At 35.3% G+C, this 13,105-nt stretch overlaps 1 protein-coding gene across 3 annotated transcripts in view; it reads right to left on the bottom strand.

Annotated features, from left to right (window-relative positions):
- Window positions 1–13,105, bottom strand: part of SMC5 (structural maintenance of chromosomes 5) — a 98,152-nt gene that overhangs the window by 46,526 nt on the left and 38,521 nt on the right. For 2 of the 3 annotated variants that reach the window (XM_040250799.1, XM_040250884.1), the window contains exons 7-8: window positions 12,516–12,677; window positions 11,640–11,711 (exon numbers count right to left, since the gene is read on the bottom strand). In XM_040250799.1, the coding sequence (XP_040106733.1) occupies window positions 11,640–11,711; window positions 12,516–12,677 (234 nt within the window). The remainder of the gene's footprint in view (window positions 1–11,639; window positions 11,712–12,515; window positions 12,678–13,105) is intronic. The other variant, XM_040250966.1, reaches the window with a different exon arrangement.

Below are 13,105 nucleotides of genomic sequence, written 5' to 3'. Positions count from 1 at the left end.
AAAAGAAATAAAAGGAATCCAGATAGGCAAAAAAGAAGTAAAACTCTCACTGTCTGCAGATGACATGATACTATACACAGAAAACCAAAAAGAAACTATCAGAAAATTATTATAGCTAATGAGTGAATTTAGCATAGAAGCAAGATATAAAGTCAATACACAGAAATCACTTGCAGTCCTATGTACTAACAATGAAAAATCAGAAAGAGAAATTAAGGAAACAATCTCACTCACCACTGCAACAAAAAGAATAAAATATCTAGGAATAACCCTACCTAAGGAACAAACCTACCTAAGGAGACAAAAGAACTGTATATGGAAAATTATAAGACACTGCTGAAAGAAATCAAAGATAACATAAACAGATGGAGAGAGATTCCATGTTCCTGGGTAGGAAGAATCAATATTGAGAAAATGAGTATACTAGCAAATGCAATCTACAGATTCAATGTGATCCCTATCAAATTACCAATGGCATTTTTCACAGAACTAGAACAAAAAATTTCACAATTCATATGGAAACACAAAGACCCCTGAACAGCCAAAGCAGTCTTAAGAAAGAAGAATGGAGCTGGAGGAATTAACCTTCCTGATTTTGGACTACAAAATACTACCAAAGCTACAGTCATCAAAACAGTATGGTACTGGCACAAAAAACAGACCAATGGAACAAGATAGAGAGCCCAGAGATAAACCCACACACCTACGGATGTCTTATTTTTGACAAAGGAGGCAAGAATACACAATGGGGCAAAGATAGCCTCTTTAATAAGTGGTGCTGGGAAAACTAGACAGCTCCATGTAAAAAAGGAAATTAGAACACTTCCTAAAGCCATACACAAAATAAGCTCAAAATGGTTAAAGACCTAAATGTAAGATAAGAGACTATAAAATTCTTGGAGGAAAACACAGGCAAAACACTGGATGAAATAAATCAAACCAAGATCCTCTATGACCCACTTTCTAGAGTAAAAGAAATAAAGCCAAAAATAAACCAGTGGGACCTAATTAAACTTAAAAGCTTTTACACAGCAATGTGATATGGATGTGAAGTCGCTCAGTCTTGTCTGACTCTTTGCAACCCCATGGATTGTAGCCTACCAGGCTCTTCCACCCATGGGATTTTCCAGGCAAGAATACTGGAGTGGGTTGCCATTTCTTTCTTTACACAGCAAAGGAAACTACAGACAAGTTGAAAAGATAATCCTCAGAATAGGAGAAAATAATCACAAAGGAAATAACTAGTAAAGAATTTCCAAAATTTGCAAGCAGCTCAAGATCAGAAAAATAAACAACCCAATCAAAGTGAGGAAAAAGACCTAAACAGACATTTCTCCGAAGACATACAGATGGCTTACAAAAACTGAAAAGATGCTCAACATCACTGATTATTAGAGAAATGCTAATCAAAACTACAATGAGATACCACCTCACACCAGTCAGAATGGGCATCATCAAGTAGTCTACAAACATTAAATGCTGCAGAGAGTGTGGAGAAAAGGGACCCCTCCTGCATTGCTGGTTGGAATGTAAACTGTCACAGCCACAATGGAAGATGGTACGGAGATTCCTAAAAAAACTAGAAATAAAAGCCCCCATATGACCCAGCAATCCCACTCTTAGGCATATAACCTGAGGAAACCAAAATTGAAAAAGACACATGTACATTGTTCTTTGTACACTGAACCCCAATGTTCACTGTAGCACTATTTACAACAGCTAGAACATGGAAGCAACCTAGATGTCGATTGAAAGATGAATGGATAAAGAAGCTGTGGTACATATATGATGGAATATTACTCAGCCAGAAGAAGGAACACATTTGAGTCAGTTCTAAAGAGGTGGACAAACCTAGAGTCTATCATACAGAGTGAAGTAAGTCAGAAATATGGAAATCTTTTTAAAAAGACAGTACTGATGACAGGGCAGCAAAGGAGAAACAGACATACAAAACAGACTATGGACATGGAGGGAGAGGAGGAGGGAGAAGGTGAGATGTACGGAGAGAATAACATGGAAACTTACAATACCATATGTAAAATAGACAGCCAATGGGAATTTGCTGTATGATTCAGGAAACTCAAACAGGGGCTCTGTAACAATCTAGAGTGGTGGGATGGGGAGGGAGATGGGAAGAAGGTTTAAGAGGGAGGGGACATATGTATACCTATGATTGATTCTTGTTGATGTTTGATAGAAAACAACAAAATTCTGTAAAGCAATTATCCTTCAATTAAAAAAATAAATTAAAAAAAAAAACTTTTCAGTTTGCTGTGATCCACACAGTCAAAGGCTTTAGCATAGTCAATGAAACAATTAAAACAACAAAAAATTGTTAATAATCATTTTGGAAAACAGTTTGGCAAATCCTTCGAAAGTTACATGTATACCTATGATAGCTTACTTATAGGAAATTATCCAAAAGAAATGAAAGCACATCTTGTATTACATAAGAACTTCACAACAGTTTTAGTACTAGCACCAAACCAGAAACAAACTAAACATCTGTGAACAGATAAATGGATAAACAAATTGTGATCTCAAGAAAAGTGGAAAATAAAACCTGAACAAAAATAATACAACATATCAAAATCTGTGGGACACAGGTACAGCAGTGATGAGAAGAAAACATAGCATTAAGTGCATATACACAAGAAAAGGAGAAAATTCTCAAATCAATAATCTGAGCATCAACCTCAGGAACCTAGAAAAAGAGCAAAACAAACCAACATCAAGCAGAAGAAAGGAAGTGATAAAAATATGAACAAACTTCAATGAAATCAGAAAAATAACAGAGAAAAGTCAGTGAAACAGAGCTAGTTCATTGCAAAAAACAATAAAATTAACATACCTCTACCAAGACTGACCCCATCTTCACAATCCACCAAAAGAAAAAAAAAAGTAAGACACAAATTACCAATATCAGGAATCAAACAGGGATATCAATTATCACTACAGAACCCACTGAAATCAAAAGAATAGTAAGAAAATTTATGAATAGATAAATTTAACAACTTAGATAAAATGGACCAATGGGGGAGGGAATCACTAGCACAAGTAAACCAACTGAAAGATTATTTGAACTGCCCTATAACTTTACTAAATTATAATTTTAAAACTCTAAAAACAAATCACCAGACCCAGATAAGTGTTATTTGAGAATTATTAAGAATATTTAAAGAATTAACTCAAATTCTACAGTCTCTTCCAAAACTGGGGAAGAGAACACTTCTGAATTCATTTTAAAAAACTAGTTATTATCCTGTTATCAAAAGCAGACAAGCATGAAAAGAAAACCAGAGTATGTGCCTCATGAATATAGATACAAAAATCCTTTAAATGTTATTTAACAGAATTTAACAGTGTGTAAAAGGAATTATAAATTTATATACCATAACCAAGCAGGGTTTACTTCAGAAATGTAAGGTTGATTTGATATTCAATAATCAATGAAATGCATAAATTTCGATTCATCAAGCTAAAATTGAACATGTGCATGACCGTATCAATAGATATGCAGAAAAAGCATCTGACAAAATCCAGCACTCACTCATGATATTCTCAGAAACACAGAAATAGAGAACTTCCTGATCTATAAAAAATCTACATCTAGTGTTATACTCCACAGTGAAAAAATGAATCCTTTCCTCCTAAGACCAGGAATAAGGCAAGGATGTCCACTCTTACCATCTTTAGTCAACACAATGCTGGAATTTCTAGCCAGTGAAGTAAGGCAAGAAAGGAAATAAAGAGCATAAAAATCAGAAAGGAAGAAATAAAGTTGCCTCCATTTGTAGATGACAAGCTTGCCTCTGAAAAAAAATCCAAGTAAATTATTTTAAAAAAAGAGAAAAAAGAAAATCAAAGGAAAAATTTAGGTGTAATCTAACAAACAGAGAACTTATATGCTGAAAACTATGTAATGCTGATGGGAAAAAATCAAAGATCTAAATAAATGGTGACACGCTGTGTTCGTAGATTAGAAGATTCAACATGGTATTTTCTATTTTCCCCCAAACTGATATATATGTTTAATGCAGGTCCTATTAAAATCCTAGCAATGTTTTTCTGTAGATACAGAAAAGATTTGGATGTCAACAAGATGACAAAGTAAGGAACTCTGAAAATCCTTTCCTCCAAAAAATTAATGAAAACGTTAGCAAAAACTGTCAAAAAATCAACTCTTTCAGAACTCTGGAATTACTCTGCATGTAAGTTAAATAAGCAGAGAGTTAATAGAGCCTAGACACACTCTCCCAATTTGGAACCAGTCCATTGTCCATGTCCGGTTCTAACTGTTGCTTCTTGACCTGCACACAGATTTCTCAAGATATAAGTAAGGTGGTCTGATGTTCCCATCTCTTCAAGAATTTTCCAGTTTGTTGTGATCCACACAGTTAAAGGCTTTAGCGTAGTCAATGAAGCAGAAGTAGATGTTTTTCTTTTCTGGAATTCTCCTGCTTTTTCGATAATCCAATGGATGTTGGCAATTTGATCTCTGGTTCCTATGCCTTTTCTAAATCCAGTGTGAACATCTGGAAGTTCTCGGTTCCTGTAATGTTGAAGGCTAGCTTGGAGAATTTAGAGCATTACTTTACTAGCATGTGAAATGAGTGCAACTGTACAGTAGTTTGAACATTCTTTGGCATCACCTTTCTTTGGGATTGGAATGAAAACTGACCTTTTCCAGTCCTGTGGCCACTGCTGAGTGTTCCAAATTTGCTGGCATATTGAGTGCAGCACTTTCACAGTATCATCTTTTAGGATCTGATATAGCTCAGCTGGAATTCCATCACCTCCACTAGCTTTGTTCGTAGTGATGATTGTTCCATTTCCATTTCCAACTGTTGCTTCTTGACTTGCACACAGGTTTCTCAGGAGGCAGGTAAGGTGGTCCATTACTCCCATCTCTTTAAGAACTTTCCAGTTTATTATGATCCATACAGTGAAAAGGTAACTTGTCAGGGACTTTATATGGCTTCAGGATAGACTGAGTGCCCGAAGAAACAACCACATGATTAAAAGCTGGATTACAATTTTCAGTCCAACTCCATGCCCTCCAGGAGGTGAAAGAGGCTGGAGACTGACTTCAATCACCAACAGCCAATAATTTAATCAATCATACCCAGTTAATGAAATTTCAATAAAATCTCTTGAACAACATGGCTATTGAGCTTCTGGGTTAGTGAGCGTGTCCATATGCCAGGAAGGTGATGCACCCAGAAAGGGAATACAAACTTTGCACCAAGCTACCTTGTCCTATGCACCTCTTTCATTTGGCTGTTCCTGAGTTGTATCCTTTATAGTAAACCCATAATTGTTATGTATAATGTTTTCCTGAGTTCTATGAGTCATTCTAGCACATACTGAACCTGAAGGCACAGGTAGTTGTGGGAACCTCTGAATTTGTACCCAAGTCAGAGAGAAGAGTAGGAAAACTGAGATCTGGGGACTTGAGACTGGCATGAAGCCAGGGCTGTCTTGTGGGACTAAACCATGAATCTGTAGAATCTACTTAAATTCTAAACAGTATCAGAACTGAACTGAATTGTATAGAACAGAGTTGGTGTCAAAGAATCAATAACTGCCACAAAAAATGAAACTTCATAAAGAAATAATTATAAAACTATTTTGACACGCTTATAATGCTTAAAAATGCTGGTATGACAATAACAGCACAAAGGAAGGAGAAGGGAATAGAGGAGGAAAGTTTTCTATACTACATAGGAGGAAAGTTTTCTATACTACTCAAGTACATATTTATATTAACTAGACTATTGTAAATTAAGATGTTATTTATATTTCTAAAGGCAGCCACTAAGAAAATAATTCAAAAAAATATTTTAAAAAATGACATGGGGATTAAAATGGTACATTAAAAAACAATACAAAAGAAGGCAATATTGGAGAAAAAGAGGAGCAACAAAGTCCTAAGACATATGAAAACAAATCACAAAATGACTTAACAGTAATTACATCAAATGCAAATGGTTTAAACACTCCAATTAAAAGGTAGATATAGGCAGAATGGATTAAAAAACCATCATGACCAACTAAATACAGTTTTTAAGAAACACACTTTAGATTTGAGGATAGAAACAGGTATAAAGTAAAAAGATAGAACTCTTCTACAGTCAAATAGAATTCTTTATTTTTCCTCTCGTGGTGGTGGTTTAGTCACTAAGTCAAGTCTGACTCTTTGCAACCCCATGGACTATGTAGCCTGCCAGGCTCCTCTGTCCATGAACTCTCCAGGCAAGAATACTGGAGTGGGTTGCCATTTCCTTCTCCATTTCCCTCTCCTAGCAAATTTCATTTCAGTAAAAGGCACCACTATCAAAGGTCAAAAGGTTAGATCTGATCCTCAATTCTTTCACAATGTATTCTTATATCCACTTCCTGAGCAAATACTGTTGGTTCAATTTTCTAAATTATCAACTGCTACCACCTTAGATGAAACCACTATTATCTCTTGCCTTTATTACTGCAATGGCCTCCTAAATGAAACTCCCACGTGTGGGGCAAAAATGGACTATAGCCTATCTTCCATAATGCAGTCCAAAGTATTTTAACATGTATGATATACTGTTTCTCTATGGCTTAAAAACTTTCAAACCAAAGTTTTCTTACAGTTTCTCACTGTAAGAAAGATTGTATAGTTCATTTACAATCGAGTTCAATTTGCTTTTTCTTCAAAGGTCTACCTAATAGGGTCTCTGTCTACCTCTCATATCTGCTACTTCTTAGGAACAATACATTTGTCTCCTGGCATCCTTGGGGGATTTGTTCCAGCACCTCGCCATCCCTCCCCACCTGCTACAGCTACCAATATCCATAGATGCTTAAGTCCCTTATATAAAATGACTTAGTATTTGCATATAACCTACACACATCATTATTATGGGGTGCAAAAGTACATCATTATTGTAATTTAAATGTTGTCCACAAGACACACCTTGATTTTATGTTTTTACTAAATGATCTATTCTTTATCCCAAAGCAAACATGGATAAAATTAAATGTTAAATATATATATCATCTGTAGTACAAACTAAATGCTATGAATAGTTTCTGGTATACAACAAATTCAAGTTTTGCTTTTTGGAATTTTCTGGAATATTTTTTCCCAAATATTTTTGCTCCATCTTTGGTTGAATCCACAAATACAGAATCCACAGACGTGGCAGGTCAACCATATTAGACCCAGGAAGACACTGAGACAGACTGCCAAAGTCCTAAGGAAAAACAATTTGTAATTTAGAATTCAACATCCAGCCATTTTAATATTCCATAGTGACTGCAAAAAAGATATTTCCTAACATACAAGGACTCAAAAAATTTATCACCCAAAGAAGCTCTCTAAAACACCTACAGAAGAGAGACAGTATGAAAAAAAAAACCTAAATTTCTATCTCTTCAAACGAAGGAGTGACAAAAAATGTGATGTAAGCAGTAACATGATCAAATAAGCCAATAAAATATATTAAAATATATTAAAACATCTAAATATATTAAAACATTAATATATAGTAAATATTAGTTAAGTATTAACAAATATTAATATATCAAATATATTAATATATTAAAATATCTAAAATACAGACAGTAGAAAATAATACCTTAAATAACAGACAAGTAAAATTTCTAATGACACTGGCACAGAGTGGAGGAAGAGGAAATAAAAGTTTGCTAGGATTCTGATCTTTCTCAAATAGAAGAATAAAAATACTAATTAACTTTTTCTACTAAGAAAAATATGTTATTTAAACTTTTTAAGGGTAAGTAGAAAGCAGTGGTAAATGTGAACTGGTTAAACTCCTTTACTGTATGAGCAAGTGTCTCATACCAAATTTTAAAAATTACAAAGCAAAACCCAGTGTATGTTAGTTATAGCAGATAAAGAACAAACAATAAAGCCTTAATATCTAGAAAGCAAAAATACAATTACACGAAAAACAGGAAAGTCTACATTCAAAGAAAAAGGAACTGGCACTTTAAAGTGGATAAATCAGGGTAGTAAGAAAAAAAAAAAAAAAGAGTAGAACGTTTGTATAATATAATTATAGTAAAAGTCCAAAAGAGGTTTCCAAAAATTTTAATATAAAATCATAAAGGTCACATCTATTAACTGTAAAGCAATATAACTGGGACTAAACTTTTTTTATAAAGATTAAAAATTCCATATCCAAGTAAACTGAAATAGTAAGAACTCCTATATAAACTTAAATGAAAACATGTGAATGAGAATTATAAAATCTTACCCAAAACAATACAAGCACATACCACACATGTTAAGATGTAACCAAATGATAATCAGAAAAAATTTATATGCTATAATGAATTATATTAAAAATTAAGAAAATCTAAAAATTCAAGAACTTACAGAAGTGATAAACTGACACAGGAAAAAAAAAGGAAAACACTGGTTCTACGAGAACTACTTAAATGTTGGCTTAACACTGAAATAAATCAGTCAAGGATGGAACAAAAGAAAATTTTAGGTCAATCTTAGATGGTACAAAAAATGGTAAAGACAGGATTTTCTATTTGAATCCACCAATGTATTAAAATACTAAGTGAGATTTATGTCAGAATGCAAGCTGTTCAGCTGCTCAGTCGGGTCCAACTATCTGCAACCCCATAGACTGCAGCACACCAGGATTCCCTGTCCTTCACCATCTCCCTGCTGCTGCTACTGCTGCTGCTAAGTCGCTTCAGTCGTGTCCAACTACGTGCGACCCCAGAGACAGCAGCCCACCAGGCTCCCCCGTCCCTGGGATTCTCCAGGCAAGAACACTGGAGTGGGTTGCCATTTCCTTCTCCAATGCATTAAAGTGAAAAGTGAAAGTAAAGTCGCTCAGTCGTGCCCAACTCTTAGTAACCCCATGGACTGCAGCCTACCAGCCTCCTTTGTCCAAGGGATTTTCCAGGCAAGAGTACTGGACTGGTTTGCCATTGCCTTCTCCCACCATCTCCCTGAGCTTGCTCAAACTCATGTCCATTAGTTAGTGATGCCATCCAACCATCTCATCCTCTGTTGAACCCTTCTGCTTTTGCCTTCAATCTTTCCCAGCATCAGGGTCTTTTCCAATGAGTTGGCTCTTCCCATCAGGTTGCCAAAATATTGGAATTTCAGCTTCAGCATCAGTTCTTCCGATGAACATTCAGAATTGATTTCCTTTGGGAATGACTGGTTTGATTTCCTTGATGTCCCAGGTATGCTCAAGTCTTCTCCAACGCCACAGTTAGAAAGCATTAATTCTTCGACAACCAGCCTTCTTTATGATCCAAATCTCACATTCATACATGACTACTAGAAAAACCGTATCTTTGACTAGATGGGCCTTTATTGGCAAAGTAATGTCTCTGCTTTTTTATATGTTGTCTAGGTTGCTCATAGCTTTTCTTCCAAGGAGCAAGCGCCTTTTAATCTCAAGGCTGCAGTCAATATCTGCAGTGATTTTGGAACCCAAAATAATAAAGTCTCACTGTTTCCAATGTTTCCCCATCTGTTTGCCATGAAGTGATGGGACTGGATGCCATGATCTTAGCTTTTTGAATGTCGAGTTTTAAGCCAGCATTTTCACTCTCCTCTTTCACTTTCATCAAGAGGCTCTTTATTTCTTCGCTTTCTGCCATAAGGGTGGTGTAACCTGCATTATCCGAGGTTACTGATATTTCTCCCAGCAATTTTGACTCCTGGGCTTCACCCAGTCAGGCGTTTTTCATGATGTACTCTGCATATAAGTTAAATAAGCTGGGTGACAATATACAGCCTTGACCTACTCCTTTCCCAATTTGGAACCAGGCTGTTGTTCCTTGTCCAGTTCTAACTCTTGCTTCTTGACCTGCATACAGATTTCTCAGGAGGCAGTAAGGTGGCCTGGTATTCCCATCTCTTTCAGAATTTTTCAGTTTGTTGTGATCCACACAGTCAAAGACCTTAGGCACAGTCAATCAAACAGAAGTAGATCTTTTTCAGGAATTCTCTTGCTTTGCTATGATCCAAGGAATATTGGCAATTTGATCTCTGGTTCCTCTGACTTTTTAAAATCCAGCTAAATGTTAGACAACCTATCAACCTAGCAGTTCCTGTTTGGGGTTTTAAAGATGAATCTTTACGCCTTTTCCCTTCTAAACTCTAAATAAATAAAACAAATGGAGCTAAAAGGGCTCGGTTCCACAAGGACAAAAGGAATAAAGGAACAACTGGAGAATTCAATAAATATTCAGAAGAGTAAAAGTAGTAGAAGGACAATTAATTTAGCACCCTATTATAGGAACCACAGTATAAGGAGTGAATGAAAGAGAAAAAAACAAGAACTGACTCTTCCTAAAGGAAAAAAAAAAAATCGTAGAAGATTCTTACAACTAGGAAATGTCAGGTATAAAGACCTCATATATTAAGTAATATTTTTGCGGAAATTTTTATTTTATACTGTGGAAAATAAAGTGCAGCACTCGGAGCCACTTCTGAGTTCTCTAAGTCATTTAATTTTGTTGAGCCACTATTTCTCCACCAGGTATTTGGATATCATAGTGATTGCCCTGTGCATGCTTTAAAGAGATTTAGAGAAAGGAAATGATTGCTGAGTCTTCCAAAATGTAAAACAACAACAACAACAACAACAACACAGAGAGACATCACATAGAAGAGACTGATTCCTACCTACCCCACCTGGCTTTCCAGGTGGCACAGTGGTAAAGAATCTGCTTCCCAGTACAGGAGACAGAAGAGACGTGGGTTCAATCCCTGGATCAGGAAGATCCCCTGGAGAAGGAAATGGCAACCCATCCAGTCTTCTTGCCTGGAAAATTCCATGGACAGAGGAGCCCAGCAGACTACAGTCCATGGCATTGCAAAGAGTCGGACACAACTGAGCAACTGCACATACACACCACCCTACCTTTTTACTACAATACATCCACAATCCCCTGCACACACCTTGAGCACTACTGCTATCAAGCAAGCTTCTGTCAAGAAAATGTAAGGTTTATCCTCTGGAGAAGTTAAATGAGAGAGGACTAGAATTTGAAGATAAAGATATAGGAAAAGGGATGAGGTTGAAAATGGACAGATTTAACACAAAGCTTTAAACACCAGAAATGCTTCAAGATGTGCATCCCTCTCTAAGAAAGGTAATTCAAGCTCTAGTTTCTGAATGGTCCTGGAGAACAGAACCCCCAAAATATCTGGGGATCTCTCTGAGCCACCAGAGCTACAGCATCTAAAAAGCCCACTTTCTTGCACAATTATCCTAAAATAATTTTGCTATCAAGCTCCATCCATGCACAATGAATTTATAATCAGCTCTGAAATATCCAACTCTTTAATATAAAGAAACAACAGAATCAATCCTTTGCAATTTAATTGCTGCTACGAAGACAACTAAATCCCATTTTACTATCACCCTATTAAATGCATATCTATGAGTACTTTTGAGCCATTCCCCCCAATTATCCTCTGTGCAACTGCTATACTTCCAAATTTTAGTTCTCCTCACAGATTAAGACAAGAAATAGAGAATAAGGAGGATCTCAGGAAATTCAAAAACAAGAAACTCTCTCATAACCCACACCTGAACACAAAAGTTAGGGTAAATTAACATAAAAATTTCATATTCAATGCAAGATCTTACTTGTTTATCTTTTCTTTCTATAACGTCTTGCTTATGTTTGCATTTTTGAGATGTCTCCGTAATAGCTGATGCCTGCAAGATTGAATCAGAAGAAGGGAAGTTAGTTTAAAAAAAAGCAAGGCAATTATGTGACCCTGCTCATCCAAACATAAAATTGCTCTGTAAGTTTACCCACAATGCTCTTCTATGACTTCTTTCAAAGTAAATTCATTATCACCCAAAATATAATTACTTGAAAATTTATGAAAGATTATTTCCTGCAGATATTAAAAGTAGTTGCAGCTATATGCATACATATGTTTCTACATTTCTTCACATTTATTTCCTCATGTTATTTTATCCTAAAAGCAATCATACACAACAGCAGGGTCCATAGTTTAAAACAGTCTCAAAATAATTACGTGACTCCAAAATCTTCCCTAAAGGTTAAAAGCTATGATTGCAAAATTTTTTAGTTACGTTTTCAAGGTATAGAGAATATTCCATATGCCATTATATTATTTATTCTAAAAAACATGAGGTTTTTTACATTATGTTCCTACAAAAGGGAATGTAATTATATAACATGTATAAGAAATTCATAAAAGGAGATCAATGTTTCTGGGAATATTGCTCTGTAATATCCTCCTGTAATTAGAACAATCACATTTCATTTTTTCTCTTTTCATATCTTGGAATTTCTATAGAGTAGCAAGTTTCTATAAAGTAGCAAGTGATGATTAGGATCTTGAAAGATCTGTGGTAGTAGAATTCCTAATAAAAGAACTTAAAGAACTAAAGTTACAAGTAAATCCACAAATTTAAAAACCTACAAAATATTTTTTGTATTTGCTAAAATAAATGACAAGAAACCCAAAACTGAGCCAGAAATATAACCTTCTCTTTGATTCGAGCTTCCAAACTGCGACGCTGCCTTTCCATTTCTTCAATGCGTTCTGTTATAGGAATCTGACTTTCTTTAAGTTTTCTGACCTCTTCCTTTGCTTGGTCCCGAGCTAGTTTTACTTCTTCATATTCCTGACGAACATTTTCATATTCCTTACAATGAATTCAAGAAAGAAAAGTTAATATACTCTTCACTTAAAGTAACACACATACTAAAATCAAGCTACAGGCAGAAACCAAATCTATGAAAAAGACAATTTTGAATCCCTTTAGGAGGTCTATTAATAAAAAAAATTTGCCCTTTGAAACAACTTCAGAAATAGTAAATATCAAATAATGATGAACTCAGTGATACTACACACTTATATCATTAGGCCAGATTCTGTCTTCCATCCCTTCCTGTTTCTGAGACATATATCCTAATGACTACTACAGGGAGGATCTCCTCTAATCTCTCAATAATGAAGGGATTCAAAAACATGTAAAAAACCAAAAGAAACTCACTCATGAAAAATTTTTAAAAGCAAAAAAAGAAAATGGTCCAACAGAAAAACAAAATGAATCATCCAGGTGAAAATGAT

Source organism: Oryx dammah, unplaced genomic scaffold (assembly GCF_014754425.2).
Source record: "Oryx dammah isolate SB20612 unplaced genomic scaffold, SCBI_Odam_1.1 HiC_scaffold_1, whole genome shotgun sequence".
NCBI lineage: Eukaryota > Metazoa > Chordata > Mammalia > Artiodactyla > Bovidae > Oryx > Oryx dammah.
Note: the sequence above shows the minus strand (reverse complement) of the source record. Positions and strands in the feature narration are given on the sequence as shown.